Raw genomic sequence first — 24,210 nt, 5'->3', positions numbered from 1 at the left:
CGACGAGCCACATTCCTACACCTCACTGGCGGCCATAGCTGGAGGCCATCCATCCATTTTACACGACACCAGTATCATATGCGTGCAGCGTTTACCGCTCCCGTGACGCGGCGCAAGTGCTACGCGCTCCGATGCGCTCGCAATAGTGAGCGTCTTGGATCGCAATCCAAACGAACTAATCTAGTTTGGCGCGGATGGCCTAAAGCTATGGCCGACTTAATCCTGACCATCACTTGGCTCGTCGGATTCGTCTATACTGCCGAAGCCCCATGGTTCAGCTATTATGATGTAACCGCTCTACTTGGAATACATAAAAGAAAACTAGAATGCGATTATTTTCAACACTAAACACCTGCTGTTTTGAATAATTTTTTACCAACTGAAGAAAAATGAAACGTACACACTTTTTTTCAGTCTGGCTGGAAAAAGTGTGTACGATTCATTTTTTCTTCAGCCAAAGCACTATTCTGTTGTGTAAGAATTTACATGAGGAAATCATGATGAATATGATGATGATGACGACGACGACACTCGTCCCTTCCCCACCACCCAGTTTTCAATGTTAGGAGACTACAATGTAGAAATGATGACGATGTTGACCAAATCAACATTGCAATAGGGGAGCGGGTAAGGGTGTTGGCCAATTAATGCGTTGGTGTGTCAGGATTGTAATAACAAACACCTACCCCCCCCCGCCCACATACCCCTACATACGCAGAGGTGAAAAGTTATCGTTGTTGGAAAAACGCTTGATGTATTGGTATAACCCAATATTTTGCTATGGTCCATACAATTATTCATATCGGATCGCAATTTTTTTTGGGGGACATAAGAGCACATAAGACACATCAAATTATATTCTGAATACATATTTTGTCCTGATATTAAATAATAATTTTGATTTTATTAAAATTCTCGATACAATGTAAATTTTATGACAAATTATTAAAAATCGATATTTTGGGGGAAGAAATTATATCTTCAATACGAAAGGAAAAAAGTTTCCTTCCAGATACATACACTTTAGTACATATCATTAGATTTATAAAATTTACTTCGAGGACTGTTAAATATCAAAATATTAATAAATATTAATAATTTTGTAATAATTTACCCTGCCCTAAAATTTGTATTGTATTGCGAATTTAAAAAAATCAAAATTATTTGATATCAGAAGGCCATTCCTCGTATTCAGAACGTAATTTGATGTGTCTGATGTGCTCTCAGGTCCCACCAGTAGCGTAGCCAGCGGGGGTTGGGCAGGGGGGCAGAGTGCCCCCTGACTGAAAGAAAAAAGTGCCCTCTGACAAAAAATGAAAGAGAAAATCAGGAGGGCAAAGGAAAAGAAAAAGGGCAAGGAGCCCCTTTTCTAGCAAAATTCAGGGCCAAAATAGTATAAAATACAAAATTTTTCCGCGCTACGCGCGCACATTGTAACAATAAAGCCCCTTTTAGCCGTGTAATGGGCGATAATAGTGTAGAATACCATTTTTTTTGCGCTACGCGAGCACATCATCCAATTCAGGCCTTTTTCGGGAAGCTCGTAGATATACAGTCTCTATGTATTGTATGATGCAACTGCAATTTTTTTTCTGTGCCCCCGAAATTTTATTTTGCCCCCCCCCCCCACCCAGAAAGCTGGCTACGCCCCTGGGTCCCACATACTGTGCAAACGTTGCTATCCGATTCCTTAACACACAGAGGCAAGGGCAACGTTGTCTGGTAGTTGGATAAAGCTTGATATTCAATTCGATATGGGCTATTTTTAGGATTATAAAAAACAAAAACTCCCGCCTAACACATGTTGCTTGAACAAGGGGCCGTATCTATGTGTTTAGTGTGGGCATATTTTGTATTAATTTCTAAAGGATCGTTTCTCAGACTTTTGGCTTTATATACAAGCTTATAATTATCTTAGCTGGAGTAACAAGGCCATATAACATTGTTTGATATCAAAAAGGGGGAAAATTGGACCTTCACGCATTAATTTTGGTTATAATGAAGTTGAATATCGGTCTTAAATTGATCTTTGAAATGATTTTGTGCTGAAATGCGCGCGAAGCACGCGAAAAGTTTGACATCGCTAGGAGGGCGCAGAATCGATGCTGAATTGGTCAATTCGGCGCCCCCCTCCCTCCCCAAGGATGGCGCCAAATTCAAAAAACTATTTTGAATTGCATTGTGTTGTAAAATTTCATCATTCTTTTGTCTACGTGTGATAGAATACAGTATAATATCCCCGCCAAGGCCACATCATTTCATATTTTAGGTGGAATAGACCAAAGGGGGGACCAAGTTATTGCGGCTATTGAGGTGTAGGAATGCGTGAAATTGGATTCGTCTATAGATGAGGCAAAGAATTCTAATAATACACAAGAACCGGTCATCCCTATACTGATGCGTGGCCGCAAACGTAACCGTCCCGGCTGAAAAATGAATCAAAAAAGGTACGGCAAGAATTTTTCGCATCACGTACGTCGAAGTTCACTTTTCAATGTGCAAACTGTAGTTAGGATAATGAAAACGACTGGTGGGCAAGTCTACTAAATGACCTCAAAATCTGAAGGAAAAAATGGCGGACCGTCGCCGGACCCTTTCCAGAACTAATACAGCATATTTAGCCATTGTCAACACGGGGTCATCGCCAGGAATATTTTCCTTAAATAAAAAGCTAACACCTCCGCTTTGTGGTATTTCACGATATAACGTTAATGGAAAGAAAAGTGCTGGTGTTTTTCGTATTTCGAATCGGACGAGTGACAAGCTCTATGACGTCATGATGTAAACAACGTCCGGGTCATTAATAATTAATTAGGTAAACCCAAATATGGAAACCTCCAAAAGTATGCTAATTTAGAGTTCAACGAATCAGAATACGATCCGCTACCTCCAAAATTATGCAAATGAGTTGAAGGAGGTTACGTGAACATGTACACTAATTCTCATCTAGCTTTACTAAAAGATCTTTGAGATGAGGTGACTTCTGACGTCAATGCCTGTCATTATGCGCACGTATCATCACAATTTCCATTGTTTTTTGCCTGACAGTATGCGCGCGCATCATATTTTGTTCAGGGCTCGTGTTTTTAAAACTCCCGCCACATCACAATAAGGCTATTGAACAGTGTAGTGGTGGCATGGGGTTGACTCAAGCATATCGATATACCAGTCCCTTGCCTTTGCTGATAAACATTGAAGTCAACTCATCTATAACTTTTGATTTGCCTTCACATTGATACACAATTGGTTGTATTGAGGGCGTCGCTGTGGAGCAAATCACACATTATGGCTTTAAGCCAAATCTGATTACGCCCTATAGCTGTATTCTACCACATGTATGAAACTAACTGTAAATAATAAAACCATATGTGTCCGCCCACTTTTTAACAGCTGTAAAAATACAGTATATATATTATATAATATTGAAAGTTAATTTTTGATATCAGTGTGCAGACTGCAGAGACAACCATCGTTTTGTAAGCATCTCAAACTGGATAAGCAGGTACGTGTATAATTAAGAAATAAAGGGTAATGCATTATCCTTTACACCAAAATAATGTGTCCGAGGCAGTAAAACGTAAATAATGGGTGAGGTGCAGCCGAACCCATTATTTAAACGTTTTTACTGCCGAGGACACATTATTTGCGTGTAAAGGATAATGCTGCACCCTTTATTTCTATTCTATTACCAGAAAATATAATTTTTTGGCACAAATATTTTAAGTTGTTTACTTCAAAGCGAGTACGCGTAAGTGACAGCGCGTATCGCGGAAATATTGCACGCGCGACCAAGCATAATGCTGTGTGTAGAATAATGTTACGGCGCTTGACCCATTATTGCAGAATAATGGGCTCTCGCGTAACGTGTTTTAACAAATCAAAGTGCGTGATTTTGAATAATGGATCGTAAGAGTAATAGAATTTTGTATAAAGGTGTGCTGCGCATTAACACTTAAAAAAGGCCATTTCTAAAAGACACTAAACTAAAATTTAAAATAATGTAGTCGATAGATGGCAAATTTTGTTCTACGTACGTACTTTGATACGTAATTCTGCACGATACGACTTTGTTTCCTTATTTTTTTCTCCAAAATATGACAAAAACTTTTCCCTCGAAGCACGATATTGAACACAATGGAGCGTCCATATGTCGGGCGATAATGATACCGTATTACAAAGGAATGTTTTGATCTATATATTTTGTTCTGGTTTTTTACAACCCTGGATAAGGCTATAAAAGTTGTTATGCCTCAAAGTCCACGCGAGCGTTAGTTTCCTTTTAGCGCGTCCATGTCAGCTGAACAAATCCTTTTATTATTTTTAGGTTTTTTTATAGTTTTTTTGCCGTAAGATCATGAAATTCTGTGACAAATTTGGAAGAAAACTTACTGGATTCGATACTCAACATTTGTTTATGTATAAAACAATTGATATTTGTACTTCAATTGTGTAAATCAACCACAATTTTATGCAGTCTACTTTTGAACACTCGAAAAATCAAAATTAAGTTTAAAAAAATCTTAAGTTTTAAAAAAAGTCTGAATATAATCTACAGAGGTTGCCAATTAATTTCAGACATTTTATTCCTAAGTCAATATCCCAGCAAATCTCCACCGCCGGGAATTGAACCAGGGACCGCATGCACTAAAGACAATACCCTAACCATTACGCCACGCTCTCCCCCAATGAAGAAGAGGGAAACAGCAGCTACACCCACTTCTACAACTACAACTAATTTATAATGTTCATCACTCTCGTATCAATAAACCTGTGACAAGCTTGTCACTAAAGTCAGTAACTGAGGCAACTGAAATTACCTTAAAGGATGAAATATCAAAATTTGTCACTTTGAAACGCTAACCTTTGTCATTCAAATGCGTATAAAGACGCATCGTGGCAAATGAGGCATCATTTATCTGAATAAAGTGCAACTACGATCCGATATCGATATGTCGCCCTTTTATATGACGGCTAAAAAGAAATTCAGTACTGTATAAGGCAACATATAATTGACTCATCCCATAGTACTAAATAATTGGATGGTAATACAGCCTGTCTCAAAAAAAATTGTGCAAGTAAAAAGCGCCCTCTCTGGCAATTAGAAAATACTGTTGTGACATAATGCTTATACCTACGTCAAGGGTGTAGTCTTAGCTCTCAAAAGCCGTTTGTTTTATTATCATTTTGCTTGTTTTAATCTCGAGATATGCTTACTTAACAACGAAAGGGTAAAATAACAATTGTGCTCATGTAAATCAATGATAGCATCAAGTTTATCAAGAGTTCCTCCGTGAAATCAAAAGAATGCATTAATTACACAACAATACAAAATTGTTTTTACATGTCAATGATTTTATCATGTATTACAATTCTGTTCTCTTTGTCACTCAAGACAAGCAAATATTGCACACTTATACGTTAATGAAATTTGACAAATTAATGATATTAGACAAAATAATGCACGCGCTGATGTAGATGCGTCTAATGCACGAGCCCCGAGGGGGAGTGCATTAGACGCATCAACATCAGCTATCATTGATTTACATGTACAGCCCTATTCCCAGTAAAAGTGGCACAATTGTAATTTTACCCTTTCGTTGTTAACTAAGCATATCTCAAGATCTAAAAATGCAAATTGAACAGAACAAACGGCATTTGATGTAAGAATCATGTCACAACGGTATTTTGTAATTGCCAAAGAGGGCGCTTTTCACTTGCACAATTTTTTTTGAGCAGGCTGTATATAATTGATCCATTTTACGCTTGTTCTTTGTTGCAGGATCTCTTTGCATTTCTGCATTATATATTTGTGTGACGTCCTAGTGATCAGAGTCAGTTCTGAAAGTGCCAGGTAAGTGGCTACAAGGCACCTCAAATTGATTACTGTATTGGCGACTTTCAAACATCAAATCACTTCTGTCTGTCCAATTAATTTAGAGACTCGGTTTTTATTATTTATTTAAAAATAATATGTGTTAGAAAAAAGACACAAAATAAAAATGTTCCAGTTTGTTTCGGACCTAACAAGATCATTATTTTGGTAACATTTTGAAAATGTTTTTTTCGTGTCGACTTTTATTCAATTTGTTTACATTTTGACAATAAATTGGGACCAAACAATTATTCTTTATGCTTAAAAACTTTTGTACTTAAAATATTAAGGGGGTACTACACCCCTGGCCAATTTGGGTCTACTTTTGCATTTTTCTCAAAAATTATAGCGCATTGGTGGCAAGTAAGATATGAATATTATAGGGGCAAGGACTACAACTACTGCACTGAAAATTCAGCAAATCATATTGGTTTTCCCTTGACTGTAACTCCACAATTGTTGTCTGTGCTGAAATAAAATTTCCAGTGCAGTAGTTGTAGTCCTTGCCCCTATAATATACATATCTTACTTGTCACCAATACGCTATAATTTTTGAGAAAAATGCAAAAATAGGCACAAAATTTGGCAAGGGTGTAGTACCCCCTTAAGATGCCAACCAACACACCTAAGTGTTTTTCACCCTGATGTGGCAGTGACGTCAACGTGTATCGCGCATCTACGCGGCGGCTTCGAACGTGTGCGTGTATACACCAGTGCGATTTGAGCGAACGCTAGCGATTTGAGACTGCGCCCACTGAAATTCGCACTGATGTCACTGCCACATCAGGGTGAAAATTGGTTTAGTTCGTTTGTTCTCTATTGCCAGATCATGCCTGCACCGATTACTAGCTTTGTTATTCTCATGGTGATGTTTTCACCATTACTAATCATGGCTAACTGGCCAGAAGAAATGGAAGATGACATTGAAAGGGGTCGGGGGAACTACCAAGATGAACCTAGCTTTGGCAAGAAAACCAGGATGCAGAGAACTTGTGGCGAGACGGGTTCGGGTGATGGTTTTGATGGGTGCAAGTACTATGGCTATGATTATGTTTGGTGTTACACCTTTGGTGGTGGTTGGCAATCGTGCTGTCTTGAAGCTTGTACCTACAAGGAATATGAGGGTTTTGTATGTTATGACGGGGATGATACCTTAGAAGAGTGTAAGCCCTAAGTAACAATAAAAAAATGAGTATATCCTGCTTTAGCATGTTAAGCTTGAAAAGAGCTTCTCGAGTAGTAAACAAATCGTAAATCGTAAATCGTAATTTTAGATTCAATCACATGTGCACCAGAGACAAAATATAAACAGCGGTTTTTTTTTATTATTTTTTTTTTACATTATTGGGCTACATCATGTTACTTCATCATATAATAACTTAAAAAGCCTTTTAAACAAATTGAATCACATTATTTACCGTGAATAGAATATGCTTATTTCCAAAGAGTTCCTCGCCGATTGATCTTGGTTAACCGTAGGTCATCCACCGAAGACCAAAGGTTTTGGTTGCAGCGTCGGTGATTCCATCCAAAGTCGTAGCCAGGGGGTACCGGTACGGCGTGCGACGCAACTCCCTGACCCAAATGCCAATCCGCAAAAAGGCGATTTTTTTTCTATTGAAATCAGTCCTTTTTTTAAAGGAAACATTCACAAAAGGCCCGTTTTTTTGGGATAATTCACAAAGGGTCACATTTTAGCTGCCCGCACCTCCCCCCCCTCCATATTGCTGTTTTAGAGTAAAGAGAAAACAAGAGTATAAACATTATTGTGCTACAGGTTCTTTAATGTAAAGCATTATTGTTCTAGGCCGATTTTGTTCCCAAGGAATTCTTTCCCTGCCCACGAGAAGACACGTCACGTGATCTTGTTCAGTCCAGCTTTCCAGAAAGTGACCTTCTCCTGAGCTTTAATACAATTGACCTTTTCGTTAAATCCCATAAGTCTTTGCGAGTACACCTAAGATGTCGTCATTTGACGTCACGCCGATCTGCGCCGATGCGCACATCGTTTAGCGAACATCGTGACTACGCTTTGCAAGTCAGCGTGACGTCAAATGACAACATATCAGGTGTACTCGTGGGATATACCGAAAAGGTTAATTGTTTGTCAAATTGTTGGTATTTCTGTAAGCATATTTGGCCATAGAATGGTTGAATGAGTTACTACACCTTTGTTCAGCTAAAATGTCTATCACATTCGCCGTAGAATTAGTGATGTTACATGATTAATTACCATAGTGACAGGTGAAATGTATTGCCCGGCACTATAAGTAGGCTGCACTCATCATGGGTATGCTCTTTATTAAGCCCGGTTATTAAGGTACGAATGAAACGCACATGGACTCTGCATAATGTGAAATTTCCATAGAATTAAGCAGGGCAGTACATTGCTTTCACCTATCGCTATGGTAATTAATCCTGTTACACGACTACTTCTACGGCGAATAGGATCGATGTGCTTAGGGAATCTGAAGCATAATGATCGAGCTAAATATAATATATTCTTCTCAGGTTAACGTTTTTAGCCGCCATTGTCTATAGTGCATATTGTAACTAACACTCGTATTAAATTCAATTAGTGTATTCGGTGATTTCATGTATACATTGTACGATGAGATTAACATTATTTAAAATGTTTTATTACCAGAAGTATATTGCCATAAAAACATATTTAGTCTCAAATTTGCCGTATAAAAGATGTTAGATTCGGATTAACTACCATAGCAATAGGTTAAAACAATTGAATACAATACCGCTCTTTTCAAAGATACTAATCTTACAGGTGCGAATGATCAACATGATATGCATAGGTACCATATGGTACTAGTGAAGTGCGATATATTCAAAAATTTCAACCTATTGTTATGGTAGTTAATCCGATTATTACATCAATTCTACGGCGAATAACGTGTTAGTATAGTTATGAAATATCGTACAAGATAACTAAAAGACTTTTAAAATAAAGATTTGGGTTGTGGACAATCTATCAGCATAAAATTTGTGTGTAATAGTTTCTTGATTTCATTGTCAGCTGAGATTTTGGTTGAAGGGAGTATGGTAAAGAATAAATCGGTATCGGCCCACCCTGGTCGACTCATTTTCTACGTGAAGACTTACTCTTAGAAAAAATGTTCTTGGCTGCCCTGTATGTAGAACCCTCAAAAGAAAAGGATTCTGGAAAATTGAGATAACCCAAAATGGTTCTTTCTGTACTCTTCTTGTCTAGCATGGTTCTTCTGGGCTTTTCCAGAACGATTTGCGGGCGTCGGAGTCTTTTTGATTTTTAGAAGCCTTTTTTTCTAAAGAGTGTAAAAGCGTTGATTTCTAGACAACTAAACCTTATAATAAAACAAGATCTCCCCAGCCGTGTGTTGAAAGACAACGTTTTACCAGATCGTTTTGTTTGGAAAGCACGTTTGGGACCTGATGGTACCAGGTTCAAACAAAATGCTCAAGCGTAGGTAAAAAGCTTATTAGCATGCTGGTCTGTATGTAGAGAAAAAGGCAACCGGAATTGAAGGAAATGAACAAGGAAACTACAATCAAGTGCAAATTTCCCTGGGACACTTGTTCATATTTCGCGCCCTCTGTTCAATAAAACCGGTCATATGAAGTTCACCATGTGATATTTTATTTGTATAGTTTCCAACCTATTTCGATCCCTCCTCCCCACCAACCAATGTTGGAGCACAACATTGAATAAGGGGTGCGGGGAGGGTCATTGAACTATGGAAGTGTCCCAGCAAATTTGCACTTGATTGTAGACAGCTGGAGGGTCTTACATTTGCGCACAAAGACATGTTTGGAACCGCTTCAACAACTGGGTACCCATGAGAATGCTGAAGGGGTCCTTGTTGTTTCCTATAGCACATGAACTTTTACCTTTGGGTCGGGAATTATAGCACTGTTGCTATTGCAGTTTCTGAGCTGCAGGTATTTAAAGTATTGTACTTTCTATAGCCATGAAATACTGCTACGTCGTACTTAAAATTTTACAAACTCTTCGGAAGTTTGGCATGTTTGGGACTATGCACTACCAGGATGTGGGACTGGCCCTTCGTAGAGGTAGTTACAAGTACAGACTGGGAAGGTTTCTGGGGTGCAGCATGGAATGTTAGCGTTAGATTTGCTATCTAGTAAGGGAGGCGCGATGACCATATCAGCCTTGAATGCTTCCAATTTGGGCATCATTTCATCCAAAACAGCTTTGTGTTGGGGAAGAGAAACATTCAAAGGATATGCTTCGTTGGGATCTTTGCAAATATTGTACATCAATGGAGTTTCGTAGTTGGTGACACATCCTGTTTCATTACAACCCCCGCAGTTGACGTTGTTATCCAATGGAAAGCCGCCATCTCCACATCGTCCTGGTTCTGCGTAGTTACCCTCCTTTGTCCATGTTTGCTGCGTAGTAAGATGGAACTTGTAATTGCCATACCGGACTGCGAACAGTTGTGCTTCGCAATAGAATACCAACATGCGAGGCTCAGTGTTCGTTACCACATGCTCCTTGTAAAGTTGTTTCTCAGTCACTGGTTTTGGTTGAAGTTCAGGTGACCAATTGAACAACGTGGAAGAAATATCTTGCCCGTCCATTTTCCTATCATCAGGAACCGAACCGCCCACGATGCTCATCAATGTTGGGAAGATGTCCAATTGACTGACTATTTCATCACTGATTTTTGCTGGTGGGATATGGCCTGTCCAGCGGAAAATACCAGGAACGCGAATGCCGCCTTCCCAGAATTGCATTTTGCCACCTGTAAGAGTAAAAATTAAATAGAACTTTTGGTTACATGTTGAGGTGGTTGGGCATAAATTAGAACTTGTATTTAAAGTATAATTTTAGCAGTGGCGGCGGAAGCATTAAAATTGAGGGGGGAGGAGGGAGTCGAAGGACCTTCATGTTTTACTGTTTATACTGTTTAACTGAGACATTTTTTCAATTTCAGACCAATTTTGGCCCCAAACGATTTATGTTTTGCTATTCTGTGGTCCAGTGTGCGCGAAGTTTGCAATTGTACCTTATTTGGTCCAAAACACAGCGTTTTTCGTACAAAATTCAAATGTACAGGGCAATTCGTCGGCTGTATTCCATAGTGGCGTGTAGTGGGGTACCGCGAATAAACAACTTTTCGAGAAAATCGGGTTTGAAGAAATGCCAATTTAAAATCGAGTTGTGTAAATCAGACATTCATCATATTTTGTAAAATGAAGTGAAATTTCGGTAGTAAACTACATAGATTTGATTTTTATATATATTTTTTTCAAAAGAAATGAATACATAATATTACTGGCAAACTGAAAATAATAAGTATTATACAAAACTATACGTCACTATGGAAAACACGCAAAACACAATACCCTAACCTAACGTTAAGCTTACGCCACCTCGATCGCCGTGTAATCCCTATGGCGTTACTTTTCGTCGGCTGCATTCCATGCCTACCAGACCTACCTGCTAATAATTATAGCAGCGACCAGCAGCATTTAAATGCCCACCATCATGGCCATGAACATGATAAAAGCAAACACACAAAAATGTGGGTTTATTTCAGTGCCGTAAAGAAAAACATTTACATTGAATGTGGTGGGTTACTCAATTCCACAGTTATTGTTAGATCAAGGACGTGCACATAATTATTTGAGGTATTTTCCAAACATTTGATTCCAATTTTATTCCCAAAGAAGGTCTCAAAATCATGTATTTCCATCAAAATGGTCATCGCCTGTAGGTCCGGGTAATTTTCACTGTAATGCGGCAATCATGATTGTTTTGATTGGCAGTTGTTTTATAAATTGTCATCTGTGCGAGGATTTTGGTTGTCACAAATCTACATTGACTTCATGGGACATAAGTTTGCCAATACTTCAGAATAAATGTAGCGGCATTTTTCGCAACGATATATGCAATAACACTAGTGAACACAGCGATTATTTCTATGGGCACAACCCCCCCTTGATCAGATATACTAGAAAATAAGGCGATTTGTAATCGCTGATTTGCTCAACTTTCTGACGCCTTCGCCCCGAAGAGGGCGGCATTCTGTATATTTGCACCGGGCGCTACATATCCTAGCTACGCCCCTAGTACGGGCCTGATGATAACCTACCTTTCAGAACGCCCGCATCACCTCCCTCATTGCAGAGTTGTAAATGAGGTCCATTATCAGAAGTGAAGATCGAAATGGTGTTGGAGTCCTCACCCAAGCGTTTTACTTCGTCCATTATGGCTCCAACTGACCACGACATTTCACGAATCATGTCACCGTAACGACCTATTGTTATTAATTAATTAAGATAATGTAAGACTGTACGACATCATAGTAAGTTATCGGCAAATTAATGATTTTGAAAAATCAATGTATACGAAGAACAGAAGGTGGGGGAAGAGGAGAAACGGAGAATTTATTATATTTTGGATCGGTAATTATAGCACGATTGAAATTAGACGTAGATTGGCTATTTCAAGGACGGCAGCATGGCCCCAATCAATTAATGTTTTAGAAACAAGACGATAAAAAAAGTAAACCAGGTGGCCTTATGTTTTTGTTAATTTTTTGCCTATTTGTAATCTGTTTACCTCTCTTAGATGAACCTCTAAATCCAAAATTACTATATACATCAACGTGTGGTTGGGCGATACCGTAGTACAAGAAGAATGGCTTCCTTTGTTGCTGAGAACCCCTCATGAAATCAATAGCGTCGTCAACGAAAGCTTCACTCATGTGGTAATGCGAGTATGGCTGTTGGTAAATGGTGGCGTTCTTGTACAGCAGGCACATCAAACTTACTGGGGCGGACATATGCCACTGTACATGAAATCCGAAACATTAAATTATATTAATTATCAGATTGTGATTTGATTCAATAAATTTAGTTAAGTAATCGATTCAGTTCTAGAGCAGTTTCCGTTATTTTTGCCATTTTTAGACGCCCCCCATGTCTCAGGGAAAAATGCCCAAAGTGGTCAAAAATTGTCAAGTTACTCAAAGTTTCATAAACTCGCAATAACCTTTTAACATCTTAACATCGCGTTAAGTTATTCAAAGTTTAACGAAAATTACGTATAGTTAAAAGACGCTCAAAATTACTCAAAATTGCTTTTCCCTCCATGCAAGCTGCGTAAAGCTGGCGCGGATTTCACAAAATTGTCCAAACCTTTCCAATGCAGGTCAATGAGGTAATTCCAGCTTTGCACAGCTTTGGGGAACTTTACGTAACTAAAAAGTTTCAAGCATTTTTGGAGAATTTTGCCAACTTTGGGCAACTTCCCCGGTGACATGTGGCCTCGTATGTACAACACCTTTCTTTACCGATTCGGTCGTTTGACAAAGTAATGTATCAAATTATACACAACCCGCAAATTCAATGTCCAAATGAACTGAAATTTTGGAAAGATGCTTTTTTTTCGTAAATTGCATCATACCATAAAAAGAGGAATCTGGAAGTACTCTTTTAAGATTAAGAAGTACCCTCGGAAGGGTATCATATTACACTAGCTATCAAGTATCGAGCAGTAGTGGCGTGTCCAGTGATGGCTTTGAGGCTTCAGCTCCCCTATAGACCTTTTCGGTAAATCCCATAAGCCTTTGCAAATCGGCGTGACGTCAAATGACGACATCTCAGGTATACTCGCAAAGGCTTATGGGGTTTACCGAAAAGGTCAATTTACTGTCACATCATCTAAAAACAGCTTATATTTTGGGCACATTTCAACGGTTCAGCCACCGGTGTACTCCGAGCCCCAGGATAGCCGGTAGCCAATATACAATGATATACCTTTTCCTCGTCACAATGCCAGCCATTACTTAGCGGTAGATTTGTGCCAACATAATCGAATCCATGGTTGTAAGGCAGATGTTCCCCGTCATTATGGCTGTGTGCGTTGACACCTGTAGTTAGATGGAGGTACCGTTATTAATTAGTTAACACTACGGTAATACCTTTGGAAACAACATGAGGACATCTTTAATGTTAGCTTTATTAACTTAATACAGTATCATCATGATCATATGCACTCTCTAGTACCTGTTTATTTTATATGCAACCATAATGGGCCCCCAAGACAATAAAACTAATCCTAACCCTAACCCTAACTTACCCTAAACCCTAACCCAAACGATTGGTGATATTGCTGCCCATTATAGTTTCAGAAAGAAATTAAGCGCGTGGGACTGGTTTTTGAAACCACCTAAAACGTACATGATGACCACATCAAAAACTTCATATCCCCTCCACGAAGGACGCATAAGCTCACGGGTCGTTTGTTTGTCCGATTCGATATTCCAAGTGACAGTGAAACTTGATTTTAGTTTTCGTCAAATACCAAGGGCTAAGCGAAAAGTAGACACCAAAACAGCCAAAAAAGGTTCAAAGTTAGCCCAATTAATATAAGTTACCTAAGGGTAGACGCGGTATTGTTGGTCAAAGCAGCCAAAATATCGATTTTCAATATCTAAATCAATTTTTTTTAAATAACACTTTGATGTTTTGCAAAAGTTTATTCTACAAATCATACACTATGAACACTTGCTTGATTTATTGTGTTAATGAGTAATGTACGTTTTACAAAAGTGTTGTTGTTCCAGCCCTCTTTACAACTTAACTCAAGAACCACAAGACCTACACAAGTATATTCTGTGATATTTGAATTTTTCTACACATTCGCTATTAATGATCAATGCCAAACTACCATTACCAAGATGGTGTGAACTACCAGATCGCAGCAGTTTAAAATAGTTGCTAACCTTAAGAATTACTTAAAGCCATGTTGTAACATTTGCTGAGGAGGATGATCTCAATGTTTTTCAAACATACCCAAATGCCATTTGCCAACGAAGCCTGTAGCATAACCTTCGTCTTTCAAGGCCTCTGCCATGGTTACCTCCTCCCGAGGCAAACCGTTGGTAGAAGATGGAAAGAACACTCTGCCTTCACCATATACACCACTGCGTTGTGGCATTCTTCCTGCATGTTAAAACGTAGTGTTTGCAATATTTATAACTGATTGGCTTTAAGGTGGTACTACACCCCTTGACAAATTTGTGACTGTTTTTGGATTTTTCTCACAAAATAATAACACACTGGTAACAAATGTTATGTATATTATAGGGACATGGAATCCAGTTGCTACATTGGAATTTCAGTGACTCGAGACAAGCGGTACATTATATTGTCCCTATAAGATACATAGACTTTTGATACCACTAGAATGTACCTCATTTAGAAAAATGCAAAATTAGTCACAACATTATCAGGGGGTGTAGTACCACCCGGGAGTACCACCTTAAAGCCATATTATAACATTCGCTGTTGAGGACGCCCTCACTGATTTTTAAAATTCATTTTACACGATTATATGGTACGTTATTTAACCAATATACCCTGCAAATGTCAAGACTCTAGGTGCTGTAGTTTTGTCAAAATCCGAGATTTTGAATAAAGCGCCGGAACCGGCGTCTTATTATTACGATGGAATTATTAGTCGAACACATACACGATGTTCATAACACACAGTACGTACACGGCGTGCGGGACGGTGATCTACACAACAAAGGGTCGTACCATAACATGACCGAAGGAGTGGTACGTATTGGCGACATACGCGCTGGTAGTAAATTCCAATTTTCTTTGCTTTGCCGTAGTTGTTCGGCTCAAAAATAAAAGGATATATCTGACAGTAAAACTAACATTTTATGGCAAAGAAATGCTAATCATTTTGTATGATAATGTTATAATATGGCTTTAATTGTGAAACACAAATATTTTACCATCGAGTGTAATAATTCTTGTACCACACCAAAATAAGCCATTAAATATTATTATTTTTTATCTTTAAATGAAAAAGTGAAGTTCACGCGCCCGAGCTTCTTATGATTATGCATTTTCTCAGGCATGAGATCTTTGTGATCCTCGCATTTATTATGTCTTTATCAAAACTTTGGAATAATAACACAAGAGGTAAGGGCAGTAGAGAGGTACATGATTGGAGTTCCCACAAAGGTCGAGAGAAATAAGGCTTTAATAAATAAGTTGACTTGCCCTTATCGACCGACCCAAAAATTTGGGTTTTTTTTTGTTTTTTTATATCACATTTTGGTTTATAATATTAAAAATATGTTGTTTTATATAAATGTTTAACTGCGATATAAACGCTGAAAATCGTGAATTACTCATAAATTCTGTCTCTATTTCTGCATTTGTTTAGTTAATTTCAGCATCATAAACATAGATCCCAGCAATATTGTGTACGTGTATTTTGTTACGAGTCGTACTTGACTCAAGGCCAAAATCACCTTTTACCCGAACTCACACGAATGCACAACACAAATACACTGTTCGTTTAAGCTAACAAAATCTAAGTCTTTAATTGAAAGCAAGTTTCGTTTGGTACAATATAATGACTACAAATGCACATATACATTAATCAAATATAATCACTCTTTATCTATTTTGTACTTAGCCAGCATTCTTCTTCTTGGTGATCATAAAGTTCTTGTAATGTTCTGGACGACTGATGTAATATATCCCTATTCACTTGTCCTGCGACAATCAGCGAAGTCCTTTGTACACTTGCATTGATAACTCCTTGCGTATAAAATCCTTACACGAAAATGGTGTACTCCAAACACGTTTACAACTCCTTGCGCAATTATCCTATACTAAACTCCTTGCGCCATCCTCCTATGCTAAACTCCTTGCGCCGTTCTCCTATGCTAAACTCCTTGCGCAGTTCTCCAAATTTAACTCCTTGCGCTGCTTTCTCCAAATTTGGTGCTATTTCCTCCTTTCACACAATATCTTCAGGAAGCAGGACTGCGATGCAGCTGTCCCCACTTATTTTGACAGTTGCGTTGAATCAAAATACCAGACTTCAGCAAGTCGACAGAAGAATATATTTCCTTTCTTGGAAGAATAACGTTCTTTGACGTATTCTAGATCTTCTCCGACAACACTGGTAAATAGTAGTACTTTGACTACATGAAATATTTCTGGTTTGTAATTTCCTTTCTTTCAAGGAATTGGACTGTAAGCATAGCCCAGATCAACACTATCAACTGTGTCAATAATTGTGTTTACATTTTCTTATATATCAAGCAGGGGGAAATCCCAAATATTAATAGCCAAATGTGGAAATTCCCAAGCCTTAATTATAGCATTAACCTTTCTCATTACATCACTTCCTGAGGGGAATCCCGTGACATCATCTTCTCTTTACATCCTCAGGGGGGTTTCCAAATATTCTAAATTAGATATGATTCAACTTGTTTTGCTCAATTTGAGAGGGGAAATCCCCCAAAATGTCATCACTCATGTAATTTTGTAAACAAAGATAAATCATCAAATTAAATTACTCAGGGCACATCACAATATTTACATGCCTGAAGATGTTGAGCTCCAGAAAAATACATTATGTAAAGCGCATAATCATACAAAAAATCACTATGCAAAGTATTACGCGTCACGTCGTATTTTGCAGAAATTGCGAAAACCACATCATTCTCCACTTCCGATTGTTTTGGTGTTTTTTTTCAAAATCAACGCGTAAATATACCCATGGCCCATAGATGAATGATCCTCCAAGCCACAATATAAATATCTATTATATCTGCTGTTTGCTTTCGAAATACAAGTACTGCGTTGGACATTTCAGCAGTCTGAAGTGAAAATCAAAACGGAAATTCTGTCAAAACTGTTGGTTTCATTTCAACATGTATCATCGACTTCCAGCACGACTACGCATAACAATAGAGGGTGGTCAGTGAGCGTTCCGAGTGATAGCAATTTATGTACAGGAGAACCTTTTAAGGGATCTGGAATGAGCGTCTTGAGCGTTTCGACAGTATTTTTTGTGGGACATGAGAGCACATCAGACATATCGAATTGCATTCTGAATACGAAGAATGTCTTTCTATAATATCAAATAATTTTGATATTCACGATATAATACAAATTTTATGACAAATTATTAAAATTTAATATTTTTCACATTTTTGATATATAACAGTCCTTGAAGTAAATTTTATAAATCTAATAATGCTATATTCTTAAAGTGTATGTAGCTGGGAGGAAAAGCCGACGATCAATTGACAATTTTGACCTTTCATACTGAAGATATGGATTTTTTTCCCTGAAGACCTAATATTTTTTGATGTTTTGGGAAAAAAACTTCAATACGAAAGGTCAAGATTTTCAATTGATCGTCGGCTTTTCATCCCACCTACATACACTTTAAGTATAAATCATCAGATTTATAAAGTTTACTTCGAGTACTGTTAAATATCAAAACTATCAATTTTTAATTATTTGCCATAAAATGTGTATTACATTGCGAATTTCAAAACATCTAAATTATTTGATATCAGAAGGACATTCTTCGTATTCAGAATGCAATTCGATATGTCTGATGTGCTCTAATGTCCCACAATAAATACTGTCCAAACGTTCATACCCCATCCCTTAAATAACCAAAATTTTACTCGAATGTAAGGTCAAACAAGCTTACATATGTTTACATTCTAATATTCTATACATATTTCGACACAGAGAAAAAGTGGGGTTGTTAAAATGCATGCATAGTAAATATCCAAACATACTAATACCTTGATATTGGGCCTGTTATTATGAGCACCCCGGGTAAAATTTTCAAATGACGTGCCCCTCTTGCTTCCCCCCCCCGCCCTGCCAAAAAATCTTTGCCCCCCCCCCCTATGCACATGCCAAATTTTTGGGTTCCCAATTTGCAAACTTTAAATGGTCAATATATAAGGGACTGTGCAATAATCATGTTTGCCCCTGGGGTGGCGAATTCTCAAAATGGTCTGCCACAAATCGCTTGCCCCCTTTGGCCATGCCAAATAAATGCCCCTCCCCCTTCGACATGCCCAAAACCTTTACCCCTTTTATTTTGAGGTACAACAAATCATTGTTTCCCCAACATTATTTTAATAAAGAGGTTCTGTGTACTTTTATGGAGTTATCAAAAATAGCAATTCAATTATGAAACCTACCCTTCTAAGTAAATCAAAAGGATTTTCTTAAATTGTTTATTACATTTTACAGATATTAATTTCGTGCAATTGTAGGCACCTGTGTGCATTTTATGCATTTTGCAGAGTTTGTATTCGTTTTGCATATCAATACCATCAATACCATAAACTTTTATGATTCCAGTGTGTACTTACTTTCATGGAGCTGTATGTAATTAAAAAAAATATTGACAAGTCAATTCCCGGAGTCAATTAAATGAATTATGGAAATACATGATTAGTGAACCAGACATGTATCAATTTTTAACTTTAAGTGCATATCATTAGATTGATAAACTTTACTTCGAGCACGGTTAAATGTGAAAAATATAATTGTTTAATAATTTGTCATTCACAAATTTCACAAATTTAAAATTATTTGATATCAGTTAAGGCTATTGCTCGTACTCAGAATTTGGTATGTCTGAGTGATGTGCTCTCAGCTCTCAGCCCTTAACGTCAAAAATGAGTCAGTAAAATGCGTGATTTTAAACCTCTTCCCCTCAAGCTTGTCTCCGTTAGCTGACCTTTTAGATTTTACGTGTTGCTATAAACGTGCAGTGACTTTTTTCTTCTAAAAGCCCCTGCTTGTTGAAGTAAAAAAGGGCCAATTTCCGTTGCTGTGACGCTGCTGTCCTTTCCCAGGACAGTTTTTCTGCAGAGAGGTGCTGGTGCATTGCGAGACGACCTTAGTCCTATGGAAGGTCGCGTAGTTTTGTGATATGTGTGATTTTTAGTACAAAAAAAATCGGAAGGTGTGTATAATAGCCATGGAATTTTACGAAAAAAATACGCACTTTGCATGACTATTATATACAATGTTGCTGGTCCTGTAAACAATGGCAGAGGTCATATAGTTTAAATGCGGAGGAGAAAAATGTTAGACCCATTCAACATGTTCAGTGATCCCAGCGCAAGTGTGAAAAAATAAAAATTGTTTTAAAATTGCTTAAAAGTCAAGGATAAGTCATTCAAACTGTCATTTGGTATTTTTTAAATGAAAAATTTGGCAAAAAACAAAGAAAATAGCAGTATTGACGAAGCTGAAACCCCATTTAAATACATGTAGCTAATATATATAACCTACTGAAGCTTACTGACAGTATATAAATTACAGATTACATGTAAATGCCTTTATATTTTGTCTTAATACACAGCTTTCGGCTGAACCGCTAGCAGGCTATGTTAGCACATCTATATTAACATTGACAAAGGTGCCAAAATCTGAATTTTGATCATTTTAATGAATGAGCAAATCAATGGAATGGGCCATAAGTGGACCGATGGGGTATCAAAATGCGCGTAAATAAATCATCGTTTTATTATTGCGAATACATTTATTAGTTATGAAGCTAAGTGTATTTACAATGGCTGCGTTACTAACAAAATATTCAGTTCTTCAGCAATATTTTATTTTATTGATTTTTAAAAACTATAGATATCAAGATCTAGGTAGGGATATATTTTTTTTAATTATTTTGATTCAATATAAATTTCTAAAATGTTCTTTATAAACATGATAAATAAAATATAGCCATCATTAATGAGGCACAAAGCCTCTTCATAATTCCAGGGCCAGGGTTAACACCAGTTTGTTTATTTTTCGTCTTTTCTATATGACATGACATGAAATACCCACAAATGCACAGTGCTAAAAATACGTCCCGAGTGAACAAATTATCTCTTTTGTTTTTAATTTCATCCATCTCCTTTGTTTCAAATTACGTAAAAAATAACCCCGTGTTCGGGTTGGAACTAACCTGTCAGAAGACCTGCTCGACTTGGAGTACAAGTTGAAGAAGGTGCGTAAAAATTTGTGAATCGCATTCCTTGCATCGCCATATCATCGATGGGACCCCACTCCTGTGAAGGATGTCCATAAGAAGCTATATCCGCATATCCCATATCATCAGCATTGAAAAGTATTATGTTTGGTCTAGGTGCCCCGCACTCAGATTCTGGAGAGGATTTACTAGCTTTGACAACTGGAAGTGTAATACACAGGAGCAACACCGTACCGATTTTGTCTGCATCCATTCTTCTTAGTGAAATTATAGTAACTGTTTCGGTGCATGGGTAGTATTGAACTGGTTTTATGCACGTTTGATCACGTGTTTATTGTAATTAAAAGGCGCCCTAAGGCTCCCTGAGGCGCTTTACCTTGTATTTGGTTTGGATTGTCTTTTGCCTATGGGTGAGTCATATTATGCTCCTGCACCACACATGCAACAAAGAGCTTTTTGATCCTTGCAATGTAGGCAATACGCACTATATTTTTGCAAGATAATATAACTTTAAATAAACTTTATCATCATAGACCTTTATCAAATCAAATGATTAACATTATTTAATATTTTAAAGCTTCTATGTAAAAGTATTAGTGTTAAGGGGGTACTACACCCCTGGCCAATTTTATGCCTATTTTTGCATTTTTCTCAAAAATTATAGCTCATTGGTTACAGGTAAGATATGTATATTATAGGAGCAAAGACTACAACTACTGCACTGAAAATGTAGCTACTCAAGGCAAGTAGTTATTGATTTATTGATCAAATATTGGTTTTCCCTCATTTTTGACTGTAACTCCACAACTATTGCCTGTGCTGAAATAAAATTTCCAGTGCAGTAGTTGTATTCCTTGCCCCTATAATATACATATCTTACTGTCCCCAATGCGCTATAATTTTGAGAAAATGCAAAAATAGGCACAAAATTGGGCAGGGGTGTAGTACCCCTTGGTTAAGTGGGACAATTTTTACTCTCTTGCCACTTTCGTAAATGGAGATTTGGCATCTAATGATATTAGTTTCAGTTTTAGCTTGTATTGTTTAGTAATGTGTAACTGTATTATTTCTTTCGGGAATCGGGACTGATATGGTTATTTTATTATGTAAACTTAGAATGTATAGTGTGACTGCATAATTTTGTATTACTAATATTTCTAATTCTTGCTGCTTTTTTGTGATTTGTTGTTGATTTGTTTGCTGAAATGAATAAAAATTATAAACATTGAAATAAAAAAAAAGAAAAAAAAAGTAGGACACTTTAATAATAAAAAAGCGTGGTGTTGTAGTGGTGAAAAATATATTGGTAGATGGTGTTAGTATTATAAGGGTTTTGTATATTGTGGCCATTACCCCAAACACCTTTATCTGGGCCGATACCATGGATACTGCTAAACAGTCAGGGACTGTAAATTGGGAAATTCCATTTAAAATCCTCACTACCCCTGCGGATGATTTTGGAAATATCTGCCACAGGGGGAGTATGAATTTCAAATGTAATGAACACATTAGGCAGCTCCATTTGAATTTCATGCACCCTCTAGCAAATGGAGCTGCCTAATGTGTTCATTCCATTTGAAATTCATACTCCCCTGTCGAAGATATTTCAAACATCTGACACAAGGGTATAGTGTGGGTTTTGAATGGAAAAGCCCTGCAATTATAAATCGGTTCAAGTTCAGGTAAATATTTAACTTTGTCTATAAATAAGACAACTTGACATCAGCGTGAAACAATTGTCTGAAGTTGATAAACTGTTATAAAATGACATAAATCAGAGAAAATAAAAATCCATTTAAAAAGAGATGCGTCTGATCCAGAGAGGAGACTGGATGCGTTTTGGACATGGAAACAGACTTGATGAATCGGGAATCAAATACTAGTATATGTATTCTAATGGCGTTTTATTAGTATACATGTAAAAATAATTGTAGTTGATGGTAATTAAATATGAAAATGATAAGAAAGTTTTGATATCTTGACTATTGTTGATGGTATTAGAGGTACAAGATGTACTAAAGTTACGTCTCAACAATTATTATATGGTTATTACGCCAGCATTATGACATCTAAAACCCGCCATTATCTTCGCGCTGAATTCAAATCAATACAATTTTAAAAATCGGATATTTTTCTTTAAAAATACTACTATGTTGCTAATATTGATCGACATTGCATGGACGAATCATGATTTTCCCCAACTCTCTAAACGCACATCATCGTGGGCTATTTTTGTCTTTAATTCCAGCGCATATGTGATGCGATCAAGCAAAATCAGTCGGAACTCGGAAATATCACATATGTCGCCAATCAGTGGCGGCGGAAGCATTTAAATTGAGAGAGGCGAGCATATTCTATGGCGCTTTGACTGGAACTATTTTAGCCCCAAATGAAAGTGAATTTTGGCATTTGAATTTACCCTATTTCCGCCTCTTGTGTCGCCAATACGTATGACTCTGTCGATCGTGACTGAGGTCGGTCAAATGTGTTATGACCTTATGGCACGCCTAGCATGTACAGTGTTATATACATCGCGTACACCATGTACACGTTCGACTATTAGTTCGATCACTAAAATTTTGTAACAATACTAAACAACTTCAACAACGAGCCTTGATTTTTGCAGGGTATGTTTCTAAAAAATATGCAAAAATCAGAAGTTTGAAAAAAGACAATATTGAGATCGTCCTCCTTTAATAGCAAAGAGGAAATGGTAAAATATGGCTTCAAGCAATTCTTGTAAGGTAACTTATTCAATTGAGCTAACTTTGAACATTTTTCGTCTGTTTTGGTGTATAATTTTGGCCTAGCCACTTGGGATTTGACGAAACACTAAAATCAAGTTTTACTGTCATTTGGAATATCGAATTGGACAAACAAGCGAACCGTGAGGTCATGCGTCTTTCACGGAGGCGACATGCAGAAGTTTTTGATCATGTCAAAAACCAGTCCCCCGCGCTTAATTTCTTTCTGAAACCATAATGGCCCGCAACACCACCAACCCTTAGGGTTAGTGTTTAGGGTAAGTTAGGGTTAGGGTTAGGATCAGGTTTTAGTGTCTTGCGGCCCATTATGGTTGCATATAAAATAAACACGCGTCACGAACGGATACTTACTACTATTCGCCCAAGAGAGTGCATAGGATCATGACGACACTGAATAAAGTTAATAAGTTAACAAATTAGATGCCATCATGTTGTTTTCAAAGGTATTAGAATTATACTTTATATGTTAGAAAACTAACTGTCAATCACGAATCACGTGGTTTTATTTAAGACAAACTCATGTTGACCATAAAAACGAATTAATACAGCCGTCTTTCAACACGCAATATTCATAATTCCCGTGCGCTGAAATTATCCAGTACAATGACATCCCATAAATACAATGAAGGCTGGCAACAATCAGCATGAATAACCATGACGTCATTGCACTAGACAATTTCGGCGCGGGAATTTTGAATATCGCGTGTTGAGAGTCGACTGTTTTCATTCGTTTTTATAGTCAACATGATTTGTTTTAA

At 37.4% G+C, this 24,210-nt stretch overlaps 1 protein-coding gene and 1 long non-coding RNA gene across 2 annotated transcripts; one reads left to right on the top strand and one right to left on the bottom strand.

The window, feature by feature from the left end:
- Positions 1–3,450: 3,450 nt before the first annotated feature.
- LOC140157098 (uncharacterized) lies at positions 3,451–9,079 on the top strand. Its single transcript, XR_011859635.1, has 3 exons — positions 3,451–3,502; positions 5,780–5,851; positions 6,699–9,079. It is a non-coding gene; the product is annotated as an uncharacterized lncRNA (long non-coding RNA).
- Positions 9,080–9,582: 503 nt separating this feature from the next.
- LOC140156356 (arylsulfatase-like) lies at positions 9,583–20,835 on the bottom strand. The gene is made up of 6 exons (XM_072179325.1): positions 20,664–20,835; positions 14,693–14,842; positions 13,655–13,767; positions 12,456–12,684; positions 11,986–12,150; positions 9,583–10,632 (listed from the first exon to the last, which is right to left on the bottom strand). Exons 1-6 carry the CDS (start codon positions 20,806–20,808, stop codon positions 9,899–9,901), a joined length of 1,536 nt encoding a protein of 511 aa, XP_072035426.1. The 5' UTR covers positions 20,809–20,835; the 3' UTR covers positions 9,583–9,898.
- Positions 20,836–24,210: the final 3,375 nt, after the last annotated feature.

This window comes from Amphiura filiformis, chromosome 7 (assembly GCF_039555335.1).
Source record: "Amphiura filiformis chromosome 7, Afil_fr2py, whole genome shotgun sequence".
In the NCBI taxonomy this organism is placed as follows: domain Eukaryota; kingdom Metazoa; phylum Echinodermata; class Ophiuroidea; order Amphilepidida; family Amphiuridae; genus Amphiura; species Amphiura filiformis.
The sequence above is the reverse complement of the archived record's forward strand: the minus strand, read 5'-3'. Positions and strand labels throughout refer to the sequence as shown.